The following is a 21307-nucleotide window of genomic DNA, read 5'->3' as shown; positions in this document are numbered from 1 at the left end:
CACGATTCCAAAGATTCTGGGAGGTTTTTATTTGCATTCTGGTGTTCCATCCATCCATCCATCCATCCATCCATCCATCCAACCAACGATCCAACGGTGCGTCCCAAATCACAGAATCATGCACTATGCCATTTCGTCATATAAACAGTGTGAGTAATAATATTCTATTAAAATAAATAAAAAATTCAAGATGCATTCAATGACATCTTATAAATGTCTTTAATTAGCCCATGTTGAGTGGTTTATTTTTCAACATTTAAAAAATTCACCTCTTCTGCTAAAGCCAGCGGCGTCACCATAAACACATTTGATGTTTGCCATCAACTGGGCAGCAGTTTATACTCCCTCTTAGTGAAAAGCGTTAGTGTTCCATTTGATGCAATACATAATGCATGTTGTAAGTGCAGTACACAGTGTAAGCTAGTGACATTGTACACATGGAGCTTATCTACCAGCACTGCTCGACTGGTCCTACTATCTCTCCAGGTTCTGGCACCAAGAGTCTCGACTCTTTTCTGTTCTGGCACCAAGAGTCTCGACTCTTTTCTGTTCTGGCACCAAGAGTCTCGACTCTTTTCTGTTCTGGCACCAAGAGTCTCGACTCTTTTCTGTTCTGGCACCAAGAGTCTCGACTCTTTTCTGTTCTGGCACCAAGAGTCTCGACTCTTTTCTGTTCTGGCACCAAGAGTCTCGACTCTTTTCTGTTCTGGCACCAAGAGTCTCGACTCTTTTCTGTTCTGGCACCAAGAGTCTCGACTCTTTTCTGTTCTGGCACCAAGAGTCTCGACTCTTTTCTGTTCTGGCACCAAGAGTCTCGACTCTTTTCTGTTCTGGCACCAAGCGTCTCGACTCTTTTCTGTTCTGGCACCAAGCGTCTCGACTCTTTTCTGTTCTGGCACCAAGCGTCTCGACTCTTTTCTGTTCTGGCACCAAGAGTCTCGACTCTTTTTTCTGTTCTGGCACCAAGCGTCTCGACTCTTTTTTCTGTTCTGGCACAAAGAGTCTCGACTCTTTTTTCTGTTCTGGCACCAAGCGTCTCGACTCTTTTCTGTTCTGGCACCAAGCGTCTCGACTCTTTTCTGTTCTGGCACCAAGAGTCTCGACTCTTTTCTGTTCTGGCACCAAGAGTCTCGACTCTTTTCTGTTCTGGCACCAAGAGTCTCGACTCTTTTCTGTTCTGGCACCAAGCGTCTCGACTCTTTTCTGTTCTGGCACCAAGCGTCTCGACTCTTTTCTGTTCTGGCACCAAGCGTCTCGACTCTTTTTTTCTGTTCTGGCACAAAGAGTCTCGACTCTTTTTTCTGTTCTGGCACAAAGAGTCTCGACTCTTTTTTCTGTTCTGGCACAAAGAGTCTCGACTCTTTTCTGTTCTGGAACCAAGATGGTGGAATGAACTTCCACTAGATGTCCAAACAGCTGACTCACCGGTTATCTTCAAACAATGGATGAACACCTACCTTTTCCTGAAACAGTTAAAAAAGCACTTTTCACTGTTTGTATTTTAAAAAAAAAGAACAGGGTTTTATGTTGATGGTATATTAAGTGTGTAACTTAGAATTTATGACGTATTCATTGATTGAGACTTCAAAGCACTTTTGGAACTAACTTTAAAGCGGTAGGTGGTGTAGTTGATGGGACAAACAGATGAATTGTGATCTTTATTGAAAGTTTAGTATTGGTACAGTATGAGTAGATAGAACTGTTATAAGAACAAAGATAAAAACAAGGATAACGGATTTGTGTTCTTTGTGTTGTAGATTTGAGATCTAAACCATGCTGAAGTGGTTTGGCTCCGACGACGCTGGCTCTTCACCCGGAGTGAGTATTAGAACGTGTCAGCAGCTTAAACTGAAAATAAAGTTCTAGCATGTGGTTATATACAGTGTGCTATTTTGCTTTACTGGTTATTTTTACGTAATTTATTTATTTTTTTCTTGACGTAATTTAAAAATTGGATTTATTCAAATCATTAATTGTAATAGTGATTTGCCAAATTCTTCAAATTGAGTGCTACGTTTGCTTACTACGAGTCCTGCGTGTTTTGCTGTCGCTTGTTCGCCTGATGAAAATGAAGCTGATTCGATGAGACACAGATTCAATTCTGCCCCAGTAAACTGTATTCGGTCCACTGACTAATACAAGCAGTACTTTTATTTCTCATCACTTATAACCTAAATATGTAAGAAATTATTTCTCCAACAAAAAAGGCATGACATTCAAGTGATCTGTTTTATATTTATTCTATTAACGTTTTGCCAGAGACTGAAGCTATTTTAAGGGCTGGGGATTTCAAAACTGAAGTGATAGTGTGAGCATACATTTAGTTTAATGCCTTTGTGGATAAATGATGTAAGTTACCTGAAATCCCCTTCAGAAACATGATGATAGAACTGATAAGTTTTGCTTTATAAAGAAATGTTTATAAAAGGTAAATACTTTAACACTGTGCAATATGATGGAAAAAGAAACACAAAAGATTTTTATCTTTATTATTATTATTATTATTATTATTATTATTATTATTGTATGTTACCTTTTGTTGTTGTTTTTTGTTGCTCTTATCATCACAGCTATCATACTGTCAAGTGAGATGTATCTCACAAACACACACACACATATATATATATATACATATATATATATATATATATATATATATATATATATATATATATATATATATATATACACATATATACACAAGTATCGCGTTAGTTCTGGCAGGCTACGTCGTCAAGCATGCATCAGCTGTTAATCAGCTGTCCACGATGCGCACCAATCTGGTTACAACATCCATATTACCCGACCATTTAAATTCCCATTCATAGAGCCGCTCTAGCGCTTCGCTGCTGCTGCGATCTAAACTCCCTCCTCCAACCCCGACTCCACCATGCCGGAACCCATGTTCGTTGTACCAATTTACGTCATAAATCTCCACATATTTCTCTCTCTCTCTCTCTCTCTAATTATTTAATTATTTATTTATCCATTTATTCATTTATTATTTTCCTTTCCTATTTTTAACTCTATGCATGATTAATGGTTCTGTTATACAGGAGGGTCTATTCTATTTTCTAGTTGCTGCTCTCCCCGCTCTAAATGGAGTTTAGTTAAGTTCCATTTAAGTGTAAAGTAGCATTAAGAGTGTACAGTAGCGAGTAAGTGAACGACAGTGAAAGTGTAATTCCTCCTAACTCCTCCGCCTGTTTACTCCTCCCTCGACATCCGTGTGCATCTTCCGTAAAGTAAAACCAGTTTATTTTTTTAACATTCTCTTTTATTACTGTATGTTTTATACAATTTTTTTTTATATTTGTCATTTATATATACAGGTAATGTACATTTTTCATATTCAAAACACACAAACAAAACAACTGGAGTGGAATTTTGCAAGGTGGAACGGATTAATGGGATTTCAATTAATTTAAATGGGGAAAATTGCTTTGAGATACGAGCAATTTGAGATACAAGCAAGGTCACGGAACGAATTAAACTCTTATCTCGAGGTATCACTGTGTGTGTGTGTGTATGTATATATATATATATATATATATATATATATATATATATATATATATATATATATATATATAATGTATGTGTCTGTATATATTGTGTGTAAAATCAAACACTAGCAAGCTTTACTCTTTTTTACTCATGAGCAAGAATAGTATCCAAAGCTTTCTCTAAAAAAAAAAAAAAAAAAAGCCAGGATAATTAGGCTGCATGTGAGTATGGTTAGTGACGATTGCATTCAGCACAAATCCCTCTCTGTCTTTGTATTTTATTATATATTTGATTTTCTCTGTCTCTCAGGCCAGCGATGGTCCTGTTAAGCCCTCTGTCTCTGAGGAGACAGAGCGTTTGACTCAGATGGAGCAGCTCGTGTCTCAGCTGAAGGAGATGATCCGAGAAAAAGATGCAGCTCTGCACAATAAAGATGAACAGCTCAAGGTGATCAGCTCTAAATTACTACCTACTTTGAAAAGAAATGATAATATGAGATGCAGATCCAGTGTGTGTGTCATTAATGTCACATTAACATTGTGTACATTTTATATTAATGTAAATTTGTCACGTATGTTATAATACATGCTGTTATAAGAAAGTAATAAACAACAAACGTGTCGCAGTGTGATGCCTTTTTTAAGCTGAGGTTGATTATATGTTTTAATACAACAACACAAAGCAAAGGGTGGGAAGTGGTGGTTCAGTGGTTAAGGTGTCGGTCTACTGAACAGAAGGTGGTGAGTCTGAATCCCAGGACCACCAAGCTGCCACTGCGAGATCCTCAAATGCTCATTTGCCTAATAATGTGAATGTCAATGCAGTTTGTTGTGCTTATAGCACAACCTTTTACTAGTAATTACAGTTCATTACCTGAATTAAATATCTCCATAGGTTTCCTATTTAAGATATATTCATACATACGCTGCAGGTCACCGGTCACTGTACTGTGAAGTCACCAGGCTTCCATAGTGACACTGTTTTTCAGTTGGTATTTATGCATCATATAAAAGTGACATAGGAGAAGCAGAGTTTCCTCTTTACCATGGATCACATGCATTGTACCGCCTTCACTCCCATCGGTAATCGCCGCACTTCATATTTGTCATTGTCATTAGTTAGCAAAATCATGAAGGAACTGATGAGAATGTAATACTGTATAAAATACACAAGTTGAAGTTTACTGTTCCAGAGGCAGTTTGTAGTAGTAATCTAGTGTAGGCCTGCCATAATGCATGATGCATGATAATGTAGAAAAGCAAGTTTTAAAAGGTCAAGGGTTAATGGGACGTCACCTTGCTAGAACGTTTACTGATATATAGAATATTTACTTTATTACTTTATATTAAAAACTGCATTTATGTTTTACACACGTGTCGTTTAATTGCATTCCATTTCTGATGAATAAAAGTATATTTAATGAATAATGTCTGATTTATAATAGTCACAATTATTAGTTTCAGTTGTTGCCTTTTAGAGGATTAAAGTCTCTGATCATTACACAATAGTGTGTAGTATGTTAAATCAGTGCACCTTATTAGAAACTATTGATACTTTTGTGATCTACTCGTGGGTTAAGATGCACAGCTAGTTAGAATGATACACAGAATATTACACTGCACTTACATTTAGTGTCATATTGCGATTTAACGCGACCTCACGTTGTTGCCGGTCGTCATATTATTTAACAGGAACATTCACATTTTGCCTGGAAAGCTAGTCATCCTTCTAGTGGAATGCAGAGCAAAGTACAAGCTAAACACAGTAATAATGGAGCATTGTGGATATCTGCACATCTCTCAGCAGTCTGGTTAATCTTTCATTGCTGTGAGAGATTAACCAGAGAGAATTGCTCACATTCCACAGTATAGTAAAGATGAGCATTTTGGTTATTCATGTAGCCTTAGCGCTCATCTGAGAAGATGTGAGGGGGTCTTAGGAGTCAAACTAGGACTTATCATCCTTTCAGACTATTAAGCTTCTGTTTATGTTACACACAACTCCATTCACCAGTTCTTTAAGGGGCAAAATGGACTTGGTCGTGTGTAAAGGGTGTGCTGGAAACTAGCGTGACATTTATTAACATCTACATGTGGAAATAAAATTCTCCTTTTTCATATATTCTACAGGGAGAAAAGGAGGCGTGCGAAGCGAAGCTGTCTAAGATGCGGCTCCAGAACAAAGCAAAAGTCACGTCTCTAAACTCACAGCTGGAGGAGCTGAGGAAACTGCAGGGGGAGCCACCACAGCTCAAAAGGGTAACGGTGCTAATGCTAATTAACACTTCTTACTGCGCACTGCCCCCCGCCCCCCAAATCAATAAGGGTCTGATGTGCATTTATAGTGCATACTTTTGTACTATTCTATACCATTTTAAAGTATAAATAGTGTGAGGAGTGTGTTCACACTGAAAGGTCCAACAAGAACAAGTAAAATTGGGCATGTGGTAGCCTAGTGGTTAAGGTGTTGAGCTACCAATAGGAAGGTTGTGAGTTCGATCCCAGGTCCACCAAGCTGCCACTGTTGGGCCCCTGAGCAAGGCCCTTAACCCTCAATTGCTCAGTTGTATAAAAAAAAGAGATAATGTAAGTCGCTCTGGATAAGGACGTCTACCAAATGCAGTAAATGTGAACTTCAAGTAGTCAGATGATTATTATTTATTCAAATAAGAAAATATGTGGAATCTTTGCCACTTCATGTGCTCAACACTGAATGCTCTGCTGTGCAGTGTAAGAATTACAGGGCTACCAGGCACTAACACTGCGTGAGAAAACCTTTTCGAGATGGCTTACAACATTCTGGCCGCCAAGACAATTTATAGATGTCTTAAATTAGCGCACGTCATGCAATGTTATTTTTGTCAACATTTTAAAAATTCACCATATTCCGCTAAAGCTAGATACGTCACGTTGTAAGCATCTGATCGCATTTGACCGGCAAGTAGCTTAAAAACAGATTTTGTCCCATTTGATACAGTGCTACCTTTTTTAAAATTCTTTGATTATTGAGTATAGTGTGTCGTAGGTCATTTGGGACACAGCTTAATGGACACAACACACAATCGCATTTAGCCACTTTTATCGTGCACTAAAATGCACATTGGTCATGTAACACATCTGCAGACATCTGCACTCGGGGACTTTAACTGTCACTATTGCACACATTTGCACAGAGTCACCTCTGACTGTGCACTTGCACTTAAATCTACATTGTTTTTTAATTATTTTATTGTTTAAGGTTGCTTACATTTTGACCTCATACTTCACACCTACCTCAAATTTAACACACCGTAGCACTTATGATGCTTAAACGTTTACCGTTAATTTTTGTTTATTGTTCACTGTTGTCGTTTGTTCCTTGTCGTGTCACTACTTACGCACCTTGGTTTGTTGTAACAGCATTTCTTCCTTCTGTATACTGTGTATGTAGAAGAATGGCAATAAAGCTTGAGTGGACTTGAGCTCAATATTTCACTTATTCCTCACTTTATTGCTTGTGCACCAGTTTTAATTTCTATACAAAGAGGGTCAGGCATTCATTCTTTTATCCAGCATTCATACTGACATAATGCTGACCTAATCACCTCAGAGTTGTAGTCACTCACTGAAAGATGTTCTGTGTAATTGTTTGCTGGAAGAATGTCGAGATGTGGGTTTTCGGTCATTTCCACAGCATGTATACTTGATTTTACTCTTCCGGGTGCTAATATTTAGTTACAAATCTCATTACTGTCAGTGGGACCACACTCATATTTGCTAAAATTTTTATTTATTTATTTTTTTTTTTTATTTTTATTTTTTAAATAACCATTAACCAATGGGTGTAGAGTGGAAGTGGAGAATCGGGGGAATCGGAGCACACCGGAGCCAGCAGAGGGAAAATTTTGTTGCTTAAAAGGAAATTGGAAGACCTGGAGCAGCAGCTTGCACAAAGAAATCAGGAACTGCATCTGAAGGTACAGCAGCTTTTTCCTATTTAACCTAGAGGACAAAAGCACTGGCACATCTCTACACATGTTTCTCCTGTGTAATTTTATGCAATAGACAAATGAACTGGAAGCCCAGAGGGAGCGCGGTTCTGAGATGGATGCCATGTTGGTGGAAAAAGACAAACGCCTGGCTGAAAAAGAAGACTTCATCATTCACTTACAGATGGCCTTAGGTGGAGCCACATCGGATAAAACAGCGGAGCAAGTAACACCGGAAAGCAAGGTGAGGAAAAACTCCTTTATTTTATAATAGCAACAAATTAGCATTAATAACCATTTAAGATTTAGTATGTAAATTCATTATTCACTAAGGAACAGTAGTGAGAGCAGCTCTGCTGTATGGGTTAGAGACTGTAGCAGTGAGGAAAAGACATGAGGCAGAGATGGAGGTAGCAGAGATGAGGATGATGAGGTTCTCTTTAGGAATGACTAGGATGGACAGGATTAGGAACGAGCACCTCAGTGGGACAGCTCAGATTGGCTGTTTTGGGGAAAAGGTCAGAGAGGAAGATTGAGATGGTTTGGACATGTACAGAGGAGGGAGATGGTTATATTGGTAGAAGGATGTTGGAGATGGAGCTGCCAGGTAAGTGGTCAGGAGGAAGACCAAAGAGGAGATATATGGATGTGTTAAATGAGGACATGAAGGTAATTGGTGCGAGAGTAGAGGATGCCGAGGATATAGTTAGGTGGAAACTGATGATTCAATGTGGTGACCCCTAACGGGAAAAGCAGAAAGTAGAAGACGACTATTCACTAAAAAAGGTCAACTAAGGATTTTGTAATGTGATTTGTAACAGATGATATTATTTTTTATTATTATATTTTTACCATTTGAATAATTTCAGGAAGCTGCACTTCAGGAGTTGGAGATGCTGGTGAAAAACCTGACGAGAAAAGTTGAAGACGGAGAAGAGAGGTACAGCCTCTTAAAGGAGCAGAGCGACAGTTTCAGAGAGCTGCTGGTCACAGAGAGAGCTCAGTTTGAGGAGAAGGAGAACATGTACAAACAAAATGTGAGCTGCATTTGGATTTTCTTTAAACTGTCTACTGGGTGCTCTGCTAATCAGTGCACTCTTTATCTATTTATCAGTTCATCCATCCATCTGTTTGTCCATGTAGATATTTATCCATCATGAACCGTACATGCAGTCCATCCATCATGCACTGTTTATTTAGTTACCCTAACTAACCTAATCTGTAGTCTCTATTCTGTAATCTGTACTAATGACAAATTCAGCAATAGCTTAAACACAGAAACCTTTGTGTTTTTCCTGATTACAGATCCAGACATTCAAGGACATCATTTTACAAAAAGACAACAGGTTAACAGAGATGGGTCAGTTGCATGAGCAGGAGCTTTTTAAACTCGCAGCAAAGTCAGACGCTAGTGCAGATCTTGAGCAGGTAAGACATGGAAGCTTGGAGAACTTCTTTTCATCACTAAGGATGTTTTTAAGATATCTAACAGAGCAATGTACATCAGTACTGTACTGAGAAAGGTGTATTATTTAGCTTTTAAAAAATGTGCCATGGATTTCTTTATAGGAAGTGATGTTTTTAGCACGAATGCTGTCTAGTTTTTATTAAATGCATTAGTTGTAGAAATTCATTAAACCACACCAGTTCTTTAGTAGGTGATGAGGACTTGCTGGTGTGATCCGAGGCATAAAAGCTGTTGGTCGAGACTAAAGAATAAAGTGTAAAGCTAAAGGAGTGAATTTTTTTTTCCCACAAAGAAAATCATAATTTTTAATTAAAAATTTTTTTTTAATTAATTTGTCAGATTGTGAGAAATAATTAATTGCTGTTTTCTACCTAGATTTATAAAACAACGAACGTTTTAAACCAAGTTTTAACAGTGACACATTTTATAAACTATAGAAATACACAATTAACGTTTTCAAATATAATTTCTTATAAGACATTTGGGTCTTTTCTAAAATAGAACATTAGTAATATCCAGGTCACTGCAGGCTGCTACAGATTACAGTGCACTGAGGATACAGGCGTGTGGTGGTTTGATTCTCTTTAATATCATCTGTACAGCTTTTGAAGGCTCTTAAACAGAAACTGCATGAAAAGGAAGAGGTCCTTCTAGGAAAAACTCAGGTGATTGATGTCCTTCAAGGAGAAGTGGATGGAAGGGATCAGCAAATACAGGTGAGGAGAAAAAGAAATAATGCTCACTCATTCAACTCTTTTTCCATGGAAATGTTAAGACAATTTAAGAAAAATGGCTAATTGACTAACGCAGTCTCCCTACGATAGGGCGAAATGATGTTTTTTCTCTACATGTAGCCTAAACATGAATTCCCCAAGCAACTTCATCTGTCCGACTGGTTTCCTTGTATCCAGGAGCTGAACGAGCGCTTGAGACGCTTACAGAGCGAGAAGGAAAACCTCCAGTCTAAAATGGACGCCGAGAAACACATCATGCGCACTCAGGTTAGAGACCTCATGGAGAAGCACCAAGAGGAGCTGAAGAAAGTGACGGAGAAATACGAGAGGGAGATGTCGGAGAAGGAGATGATAACCATCTCCTCTGCTTCAGTCACCACGTCTGCAGACTTGAGCGTTGACCCATCAGTGAACCAGAGACTCTCAGATCTTGAAGGTATTTATTTTATTTTATTTTTAAAAGTTAGTAGCATGTTGTTGTTCTTAACATTATAGACCTTTTCCTGTCCAAGTCCAAACCACACACCACTCCCTCAACTACTTTCTTGATGTTTTCAGGATCTCAAAACAAACTAGTTTATGCAGTATTCTGGTGCTGTTATTTAGAAAATAATACGAAGAATGTCACTAAACTCGTAGTACTAGTAATACTAGTAATCTTTTTCCACTGCTTCTGAATTGATTAGTGGGTTTACAAAGTTTTCTCATGTTTAAAGATGAACGATTTCAGATTTTATTCCAATTTTATTTATATCCTTGTTGATATCCTTATTAATTCTCGAATTATGGGCTTATTCTGCCATTTTATGTAACTGGGTCTGTATAAATGGTCAAATGTCCTTGAGGAGAACACAGTAGACATGTAGTATACTTTACACTTTATACTTTAGTAGCTTTTCTTTCTTGTTCTGTACATATTTATAACATTGTAGCTCCAAAGCTGTAGAAGATTTACACATTTGTTGAAAAATACAAAACTAAATCTTAGTTTCATGATCATTTTACATCAAAGTACTTTTCTGATATATCGCTGATATTGCTGATAGTGATGTCTTTTTTTATCATTTTGAAGATTGATAATAAATAATATAAAAATAATAATAATGAACTGACTGAAAGTGGCTGATCAAATTGTAAACAGAATTTAAAAAAATCTTTAAATTTTAAAATCTTTTTAAAACATTTTTGTCTTTGTAAATAATAAATAGTTTTTAAAAGCTACAATTGTTTTATTTATTTATATTTAGAAGCCACTCTAGTTTATGTGGAGATTTTTTTTTATTTTTGATTATGCTGAAGCCTTTTTTTGTAAAATTGTAAAAACAGGATTGCTGTTTTGTCAAAGAGGGCTTTGTCTCAATGTACATTGCAATGACGTCACATGACACGTTTCGGCCCAAGCCTGCAGAAAATTTAACTTAAAATTTGTCAGCGCTTCAGAATATTGCACAGTTGCTTGATTTTTTGTTTATTTTTGTGACCGCAAACTCATAAAATTCTGGAAGGATTCACTTTAATAAAGAAATTTATGGTGGTTTGACACATTTAATCTGGTGTGTTGCTGGAGGTTTGTGAGGAAAATTTTATATTATTTATCAGTTATACTCCAAGTTACTATAGTTTGACTTCACACTTATTATAGATGATGGCGATACAACAAAATTGTTTAAAAATCTTTCAAAATCTTTCCGCGCGATCGGGCTATCATAGCAGCATATGTGGTACGATCCGTTGTTCTCACACCATGCCTCGCCCTTAGTTTTACTAGTCTACTAGACTAGTTTTACTAGTCGTCGCCATCCTCAATTTCCGACAACTAAGTTAACGCAGTCATCAGTAACCCAAACCTAGCTTATACTTAGCTATAGCTATTTCATTTAAGTGTTACGATCATTGTTAAAGTTTTTATAGCAGTTTAGTGTTTTTTACTAAACAAACATTCTATTAGATTGCATTAGCCAAATGTGCTAGCCCATTCTGATCACTATTCTGTAAGACTCCTGGGTAGCCTAGGTCATGATTCGACTTGTGTTATATTTTCTAGTTACGATGAGGTCATTGGAACACATCTCCTTTGTAAACTAGGGACTAGCTGTATACTGTTACATGTCAAGTAGTGTAAGAATGCCCTTGTGAGTCATGATACAATATTTTATTTTCTATCTTGTCCAACCAAGCTGAAAGATTTCCTTAATCAAACCATGTTGCTCAAGAACTTGAACAAGCCAGTTACAATGATATTCATCTAGTGCTAAAACACCAACAAGAACACACAAGATAAACCTTTTTTCTTTAACCGACAATGTAATAACAAGAACACATTTTATGTGCTTTTTTTTTTTCTAAGCCCAAGTCAAGCTCAAAGCAGAAGAAGCCAGCAAGTCAGAGGCGAAGTTTTTGAGGATGAAAGCCTGGTCCAAATCCCGCACCCGCCAACTAGAAGATGAGCTGAAGAAAGCGCAGGTTTGCTGTGTTGATAATTCTTGTGTTACTAGGAAAGAATAAAAAAAGAATTGTAATTCAGAAAAAAGAGGAAAGGGGGTGTGCGTGCTTGTGCATGCACCTGTGTGTTATAACATTTTATATTCATTTTGATTGGTTTGTTATGTCCTGGTTTTGTGACCATGTGAATAAGAACGTAAGAAAGTGGTTTCAAAATAAACGTAAATGAAGTATATTATTATAAATGCACATTAACAATATGTATCTCATGCACATTTAAATGTTCTGTTTTTCAGTTTTCTTGAATGCAATTTAGAGATAATAAAATGTAACGTCTTATTGTAGTGTGATGATAGCTACGGAAAGGCCCTGTAGTAAATGCCTGCTTTTTTGTTTCTGTTCTGTGTGTCTGACCTGCCAGTGTGGAACCGCGGCCCCGGATGTAACGGCGCTTCGTGCCCGTGTCAGCGAACTGGAAGAGGAGAGAGAAGAGCTGCTGTGTAAACTGGAGCAATATGACGAGCTCAAGGGCAAAAATGGTACGAGGGGAAAGAAAAGAACATGTTATACTCTGAAACAACTCAACAAAACATCAGATGCATCGGAATATTGAAATCGTTATTGCATAAAACAGGCAGAACTCCAATAGTCTGAGGTGCAGGACACACAAAATGTTTATTTGTGTTATTTACAGAGTTCCGTGCAATATAACAATAACCTTGAATGACCGTACTGTTCAAATCTTTGTTCATTGTGTTCCCCTAGCGCTATAGGTCATTATAATATAATGCATATATATACCGCTGTAAAGTCTCTAAATAACTTAGACTTATTGTCAAATAAGTTATAACTAAAAGTTAAGTACACGTTTGGGATCTGCACAAATTTCTTTCTTTCTTTTCTTTCTTTCTTTTTTTCCTACATTGTCGGATATGCAAGTCAGAAGTATATACACAATTAATATATGTTTATAGTTTCATGCAGGTAAAGTGGTTATGTTCTGTTTGTAGATGTTTTAGAGTCCAAGCTGGTGGTGTATGAGGAGCAGCAGAGAAAAATGCAGGCCGATCTGGAGCAAGTCACTAAGAGAGCTGCATCCCAGGTCAGATATTTTATTTTATTGACACTGTACGGCATGAAGGCTTGTAAGCAGTTGGGTCAGTAAACATATCCTGGTGTTAATCTTCCACAGACTGTCACGTACTTCAACAAAGCTATGTTCACACGTCTCCATTCGCTGTGCTATGATGTGGCCAGTAGGCGTTTCTATTACTGGTTGCCATAGCAATAACATTTGTCAGTGGGTGATGCAACTAGGCTTCCACTGAACAACAGATCAGTTTTTTTTGGAATGAAACTTTCAGGAGGGAGATTTGGCTTTTGTCTGTAAAATTCAGTAGTGTTAATGTGCATCATATCATATACGAGATGAGGGAGAAGCAGTGTGTGAACTCTGCCATCACTCCCATTGGTAATCGCTGCACCAGTTTGCTCCATATTTGCATAACGTTTCCTCAACTTTGTTGCGTCGCTGGACACACCTACATCCAGACACCAACTGTCGCCGTCACTCTTGTCGTGATTCCGTTCATAAGGATTAGCTGAGGAAAGTGCTAACTGATCAACTCTTCTGCAGGCGAGTGAAGCTGGAAGCATGGACGATGCTCAGAGTCAGGTGATGGAGTGGCAGGATATGATGACGATGGTGGCTGAAGCTGAAGCGGCACGAAATCACATCCGAGAGGAGAAGAACATGCTAGAAATCCGAATGAGCCACATCGAGGAGGAAAGAGAAGGTAAGGAGAAGGAGAGGGGATAATAATAATAATAATAACAATAATAATAATAACAATAATAACAGTGTTCTCTGCCTGAGATGCTCTATTCTTAGTTCTGTATGTTACTTTATGAGCTTTTCTTGTTTTCCATACTTTCTAGTATTTGCTTTAACCTTGCAGTTTTTTTGTTTGTTTTTTAGAATGACATTACATTTATTTATTTGGCAGATTTGTTTATCCATGAGGGAGGGATATTTAAGCATTAAAATAAAAACCATTAAGAGGTCTTAGACATTGTGAATTTCCTTTCCTCCCTTGCATTTTTTCATGCCAGGGTTAAAGCATGGTCCCTTATTTATGTTTTCATTTTCTCTCCATCGCCAACGAGTCGAACATTGGCCCTGTGCCTCGTCACGCCTCACGCCCTTCATCTCCCCCATCCCTCTCTCCCTCCCTCTTTGTGATCGGTTCAGCCAAAGAGAAACAGTTTCCCGTCAGTTTTGTGCATGCAGGTTTCACTCAGCGTCTGTTTTGCTGCTGTACTGCTTCCTGCTTCCCATCATCCCTTTGTACCTATCAGATGCGGAAACGGGAGCAGTACAGCCGAAGCAGATGTCTGACATCATCATTTTCTTTTTCTTTATTTTGTATTCCTATTTTTCCCCCCTACATTTTAATTTGTACTTATTTTCTGGATCTGATGACCTCTTATTGACCAGGCACAGCTCAAATATCACCTCATTCACACACTAGATGCTATAAATATATGCTTTTTGGTGTAACAAAGATTTCTGAATAGGCATGTGTGGATATCCAATATAATCAAAGTGAAAGGTAGTGCCTTCTTTAAGAAGGATCTTACACTGCTGTTATCTCGACCTGAAAAAAAAAAAAAGCTAGGAAGGATCTGTGTTCAAGCCCCAGCACTGTCAATCACAATCTGCCACTGTTGGCACCTTGAGCAAGGCCCTTTAGCCTCTCTGCTTCTGGGGCACTGTATCATGGCTGACCCTGTGCTCCGATCCCAACATCCTAAGTTGGGATTTGCGAAGAAAGAATTTCACTGTTCTGTAATTTTTTTGTGACAAAATGTAATTTAATGTATTTTATATGTGATAAAATAAAGGCTTTTATTCTATTAATATAATAATGCACGCATCGGTTACATGTGACTGAATCGAGTAACACAAACACTGATCTCTCACTTGAGAATCAAACCACCAACGCTGGTGTTTTATTGCCAATATCCTCATGAGATTTCACTACAGAACTGGTTTATGTAAATTGATCACCCTCACTCATCTTTTAATCTAGTAACTTATAGTTAATCTTCAATAACTATAAGAAACGAAGCCACATTTTGGTGACAAACAATTTTTTTTTTCTTAATTCTGATTGGCCACATATTACTTTTTTTAGTGCTACGTTCTCATTATCAGCACATGCCTATTTATTAAGATACAGATTTCTTAACATTAAAACATATTTACTACGGTATATTTAAATTGAGTGAATTGTGGCAAATTTGTAAGTCTCGGTTTTTGGCTAATTTAGTTTCATTGATTAAGCTACAGTCTCTAATCACATCTTTGAACATTATTGGTTTGACACTTTTTTTTCTTCATTTAAATGGATTGAGATTATTTGTGCTGTGGCCTGGAGTTGTAAAATACACACTATTAACACACACGTTTGGTTCTTTTTTTCCCTACCTCTTCCATGTACTAATTCTAACAATGCAATCTTTATTGCTATATTCAGTTCTTTTGCTCTACTTTTCACACTCACAGTAATCTGACCCACAACAAAGCAACCAATGGTGTAGTATCATTACAGAGGGTCAAATTCTAGCCCTAATCTCACCAGTCTTTTTTTCCACCAGATTTCAGTCTTTTCAGAAATCTCGATTTAAGAGACACTCCAAAAGTCTGAATTTGAAGGCGAGGAAAAGTGAAGTGCGAACTTTTGTAGATTCCAGTTTTCTAAAATGCGTTATAAATCTGTTTATGATGACACATTTCTGAACAACAACCATCAGCTGAATATATGCTTCAGACTTTTGGACATTACGATGTTCTCTCCTGCATGTTTCCTAATCTTTATTTTTTGTTTTTGTTTCTTCGTTCCTATTTTATAGCCATCATTAAACTGACGTTTTTACTAAGGTGTCCTACCTTATATCTACACTCACTGGCTATGCTATCAGCAATAAATGCACCTTGAAGGTACTGGCTTTATTGACTATGGACACATTTCTACCGCACTCCAGCATTACGTATCTAATCCAGACTCTGCTGAATATACAGTATATCCTGGTTGAGCATCTGTGAGGTTTTCCCATCAACTATCCCCTATTTCTTGCCTATGAGAGCAGGAGGGTGGGAAGTGAAGGTGGTAGTGATGGTGAGCAAAATATTGCATTAGGTTGGAAAGCTGACCTGTCTCAGGCACAAAAGTTACACATTTAGGAGACACAAGTTGTCGTTGTGGCAATAGATTTAAAACAAATCAGTATGGCAGTAGATTTTAGCATAGAATAGAGGAAATATTTGGAAGAAGACTTGGGGGGGGTGTCATTCAGATCCCTAGGTGGGAAATCAGTATATTGTGTATACAAATTTTGGCACTGGTAGACTCAAACAAGGCATAACTGTAAGGTTAATATCACAAACATAAGTAATCTTTTGTGAACATGGATGCACCCACGGTTTTGTGGTGCATTTTTTTAGGGATTGATTTTTCCACTGGATGGATATTGAAATTGAGACAGTCCTAAAAATGGTCGACTCCCTGATCAGTGCCTTAACTAGTGAACTAGGGAGCTGAATGAATATGCATCCCTTGGTCAGATGATAATATAATACTACAGAAAATACACAGGTTCATGCCAAATTTGGCAGATGATCAGAACACTGCTACTGAAGAATGCTGTAAAGATTATCTTGTGCTACAAGAGACTTTCGGTAACAATTGTGTATGTTGTACGTTTTATTTTTGTATGTCTAACTCCACTCATACTGTAAGTGCTGGTTCAAATTAGAAACTCAGCAGTTATGAGTCTAGAGACAGAAGGATTTGGTTTGGCTTTTTTTACCAAGAGCCTGGAAAAGATCAGGCCTGGAGCCACCTAGCTTATGTAGAGAATACCGAAGAAGAAGGGAGATAGGAGGTGGCGTCGATTAAACAGAAGGCAGAGTCGGAATGCATCAATGGTGACCATGATGTGTTCTCAGCATTGCAAAATGCAAGGAATAGGAAATGAACCATATTTAAGATAGAGAGTCTGAAATCAATATGAATGAACTAGCAAAGTGGGCCTAGAGTCAGAGACCGTTAATGAAATACAGGTACCTGGACCAGGAGAGTGATCACTTTAAGCATGGATTCAGGACAGCTGGCTTGCCAGTGGGAATTCACACATGCAGTTAAACAGAATTAATTTGCAGAGACAGGCTGCACTGTCATGTAGAAAAATGTTGTTTATTTGCATCACCACTGCACTGGCTAGATTAGGCATGTCCAGTCTTCCCCACAAAGGGACGGCGTGGGTACAGGTTTTCATTCCAATCAAGCAGAAGTCATTCAAGCGTCTCCTGAAACCCCAAGGTCGACTGATGAAACAGGTGGAATCAGGTGCAACTCCTGCTTGTTTGGATTGTAAAGACCTACACATACACCAGCTCTTTGTGGATAAGATTAGAGACCCCTGGAACTTTCTCAAACAGTAGTGACCTTAACTGTGGTGGTAGTGAGAGCTGCTCTGGTGGTCGTGCCTGCATACAGCTGGGTAAAGCACGGCTGGACTGCAGCAGCTAAGTTAGTCAGTAAGTTTAAACCTACAGTGTGTCCAGATAAAATAGCCAAGGAGTGTACCCAATAAACTGTCAACTCAACTGCTTACCTCTTTTTGGTTTTTGTCCAATCTCTATTCCTGTTTCTGTTTTTTTCCTTCATGTCACGTCCTTTCCTTAATATTTTTGATCTATTTTCTTAGCCACACTTCACTGTTGCCACAAAACAGATGGGGATATGTTTTGTGCCGATCGTTCACATTCTTATTCAATCAGATGTCGATGTAAGCACGCTTTACGAAACCCAAAAGCTTTGCCCGCTCACAAAGCAGAATCGGGGAGGAATTTCCTAACGCAATCACAAACACATTCCCTCGCAGTCAGTTTGTTGCTTCTGGACAACACACTTCATCCTGTTGCCTTTCTCATTCATTCTCAGGAAAGAAATTCATGAAGAAATGTGCATGGATTTTACTTATCTTTACACTTGGCAAAGACGCACTGGCACGTACAGAGGAGTCCATGCAAGTACAAGCGCAGTACTAAGAGCTGCTCATATTTGATCAGTTATCAACAATGTACTTGTTTTGATTAATACAGTTGTACATTATGATCTGTGTAATATGAACATAAATGTGGAGGATTTAGATGTCCAGGTCACATCAAAACTTTTGTTTTTGCATTTGTGAGACCTCTGATGGAAGATTGTTGAATGCGCTTCACCCCAGGTTATAGTTGTTCTGAACCAAAAGCCAGCTTTTAAATATGGAGATTGTAGGCACCTGTCTAATATACAGTGGCAGGTTGTTCCCCCAACCTAGGGGCAGCAGCAGAAAAGACATCCTGTTTGGTTTCCGTGTATCGAGGAGCATCTGATCAGACGATCTATGCGACCAGACAGAACTGTAGGGATGAAGCAGTTCAGAGATAAGGTGGAGCAACAACATTTTAGGCTTTAAAAACAAGTAAAAGAACTTTAAACTGGACCCCAATATACACAGGTAGCCAATGGAGTGAGGCCAGAAGCGGTGGAAAATGTTCGTTTCCTTGCTCCAGTTAAAAGACATGTGGCAGCATTCTGAACCAACTGGAGGCCAGTGTTGTATCATAAATTCTTAAATATTTTAAATGAGCTGGAGGAAATGTTGTTTAAGTGTATGCTAAACAGCTCTTGGTCATGCGCTTGCACTGTACATGTCCTCTTGTACTGCTTTGTGGTGTGCGAATGCAGGAGCTTCTGTGTGTGTGTGCATGCATGTGATGTATTTCAGTTCTTCATCTAGTTCCCTTTACACCCCCCTCTTTTCACACAATTCATCAAGTCATCAGTCACTTCCTTTCATTTGTCAGTTGCTTTTTCTTTCATTCCTTCGTGCAAATGCTATTAAACCCTTCATAACTTCCTGTGGCACAAAACTGATTGAGGATGACTGGTTCTTTCCTGGCTGCTCCGATCCAGCATTGGCCAATCGGCAGCGGGAGTTGGAGGAGGAGTTGGCTCAGGCTCGAGGGCTCCGTCCACAAAGGGGCAAGAAGACGGGAAGCTCCAGCCCCAACAACCTGCAGGTACGAGCAGTTTCGTACTGTCTGGTCAGGAGAGATTAGGTATACAACTGAGGAACAAGCCGGGGACAGGCTTTGATAACCAAATTGGTGCCTGTTTGTCTGCAGCTGTTTTTTAACTTTAGTTCTACTCAATAAATATAAAATGTTTCAAGTAAATGTCTTTTTTTTCCACACCAATAAAACTGAGGTATTTAATTAGCAGCTGGTAATATGCTCTTCATTTACTAATAGCCCCTTTACTAATTATATTATTACATCATGAATACAATTTTTTTTTCTAAATTATTTTCAGGCTATTAGGCGAAGCATACAGAGTTAATAAATAATTACACAGATCAGCCATAACATTAAAACCACCTGTAATATTGTGTAGGTCCCACTTTTGCCACAGAAATGTTCTAAGCCCTCATGGCCTATTCTCCACAAGATCACTGAAGGTGTGCTGTGGTATCTGGCACCATTATGTTAGATTCTTTTACATCATATAAGTTGTGAGGTGGGTCTTCCATGGATTTGGATTTATTTTTTTTTATCAGCACATCCCACAGATGCTCAATCAGATTTGGAGAATTTGCATGAAAAGTCAAAATCTTTTCGTCTTGTTCTTCAAACCATTCCTGAGCAAATTTAGAGTATATCATTACCATGAAGAGGTGTTCATGGTCTTCAGCAGGGACTAAGTAGGTGGTACATTTCAAAATAGCATCCACAATAAATCCAGGACCCAAGGTTTACAAGCAAAACTGCCTCTACAGGCTTGCCTTTTACTGTAGTGCACCCTGGTGCTATCTCTCCCACAGGTAAGCGACAGACACGCACCCAGGCTTCTGATTCTGATGCTCAGATGCCTGTTGTAGGTGCTTTTGGTATTGGACAGGTGTCAGAAAGGGCACGCAGACTGTTCTATAGTTGTGCAGCACTATACACAGTAAGCTGGGATATTCTGTGTTTTCTGACACCTTTCTATCATAGTCAGCAGGAACATAGTCGGCAATTTACGCTACAGTGGCTCTTCTGTGGTCAGGCTAGACTTCACACTCTATGGTACATTTGCAAATCCTGTCTTCCCTGAACCACTTTTGGTAGCTACTAACCACTGCATACTAGGAACACCCACAAGACTTGCTGTTTTGGAGATTCTCTCTGGAGATTCTTCAGTCCTCATGCCATCACAACTGGGCCCTTGTCAAATTCTGTTCTGACCATTCACTTGCTGACTAATATATCCCACCTCTTGCCCATAGACAATCAGTGTAATTCACTTCACATGTCAGTGGTTTTAATGTTATGCTGATTGGTATACATACTTAACCTAAAAGTAACGAATACGTATTTCACTTTCGGATAGAATTGTGCTGTTAGTTTGTTGTTATTGTCAAAGGAAAGGATGAAGCCATGTATTTAATTGTTGTTCATAATTAAATGGAATTATTCATCATCATTTTGTGCAATATGTATTTGGTTAGATATGTTTTATTATCCAAGTGATTAACTCTTTGTTGTTTCAGGAGGACTTTGAGTTCACCAACAGGTCATCTTTCCCAGATTCCCACAATCCCTCTGGCAGTATCACTCCAATGGAAGGGGAGAACATGGGAGGTTGGTGGCCCGAATTCACTGCCTCAAACACAGGTGTGAAGCACACTAGACAGTTCAGCCTGGCATGCACTCTCCTCATAGGTTAACATCCCCATATACTGTTTTTGCATAAAACTCTTTATAAGTGCTCATGTTCATAAAGCATTAAAATTGCTTATAATTTATATGTATATATTTTGATCAAAGCTACGGTCGAAAATCATGAACTTTAGGCCAGTTTTAGCTATTCTTTAAGGTTAGTCACAGTATATCCTGCCTAAACAAGCTACTGTACTTCTTTTTGTAGACAAAGTTAGCTGAGATTTTCTTTTTTTTCCATGCTGAGAAGCTCCAGAAAATACGACTTCATTTCTAGTACGGGACACGAACTCGAAAGCTGATCGAGACACATTGATTATCGTAATTTATGCAAAGAGGGAGTCGACTACTGTAGCTAAATCGCTCAGTTTGTAATG

General features: G+C 38.4%; 1 protein-coding gene across 2 annotated transcripts in view; it reads left to right on the top strand.

The window, feature by feature from the left end:
• The window catches only part of LOC132851038 (golgin subfamily B member 1-like), a 53824-nt gene that overhangs the window by 5078 nt on the left and 27439 nt on the right, over positions 1-21307 (top strand). Inside the window, exons 2-16 of one of the 2 annotated variants that reach the window (XM_060877609.1) lie at positions 1758-1818; positions 3817-3954; positions 5637-5765; positions 7334-7462; positions 7551-7718; positions 8344-8511; positions 8780-8902; positions 9545-9658; positions 9854-10112; positions 12024-12139; positions 12540-12657; positions 13129-13220; positions 13755-13914; positions 19147-19253; positions 20762-20852. In XM_060877609.1, the coding sequence (XP_060733592.1) occupies positions 1774-1818; positions 3817-3954; positions 5637-5765; positions 7334-7462; positions 7551-7718; positions 8344-8511; positions 8780-8902; positions 9545-9658; positions 9854-10112; positions 12024-12139; positions 12540-12657; positions 13129-13220; positions 13755-13914; positions 19147-19253; positions 20762-20852 (1957 nt within the window). In that variant the 5' untranslated portion in view covers positions 1758-1773. Of the gene's footprint in view, positions 1-1757; positions 1819-3816; positions 3955-5636; positions 5766-7333; positions 7463-7550; positions 7719-8343; positions 8512-8779; positions 8903-9544; positions 9659-9853; positions 10113-12023; positions 12140-12539; positions 12658-13128; positions 13221-13754; positions 13915-19101; positions 19254-20761; positions 20853-21307 lie in introns of both variants that reach the window. The other variant, XM_060877608.1, reaches the window with a different exon arrangement.

The sequence above is a fragment of the Tachysurus vachellii genome, chromosome 9 (genome assembly GCF_030014155.1).
Source record: "Tachysurus vachellii isolate PV-2020 chromosome 9, HZAU_Pvac_v1, whole genome shotgun sequence".
Classification (NCBI taxonomy): domain Eukaryota; kingdom Metazoa; phylum Chordata; class Actinopteri; order Siluriformes; family Bagridae; genus Tachysurus; species Tachysurus vachellii.
The sequence above is the reverse complement of the archived record's forward strand: the minus strand, read 5'-3'. Positions and strand labels throughout refer to the sequence as shown.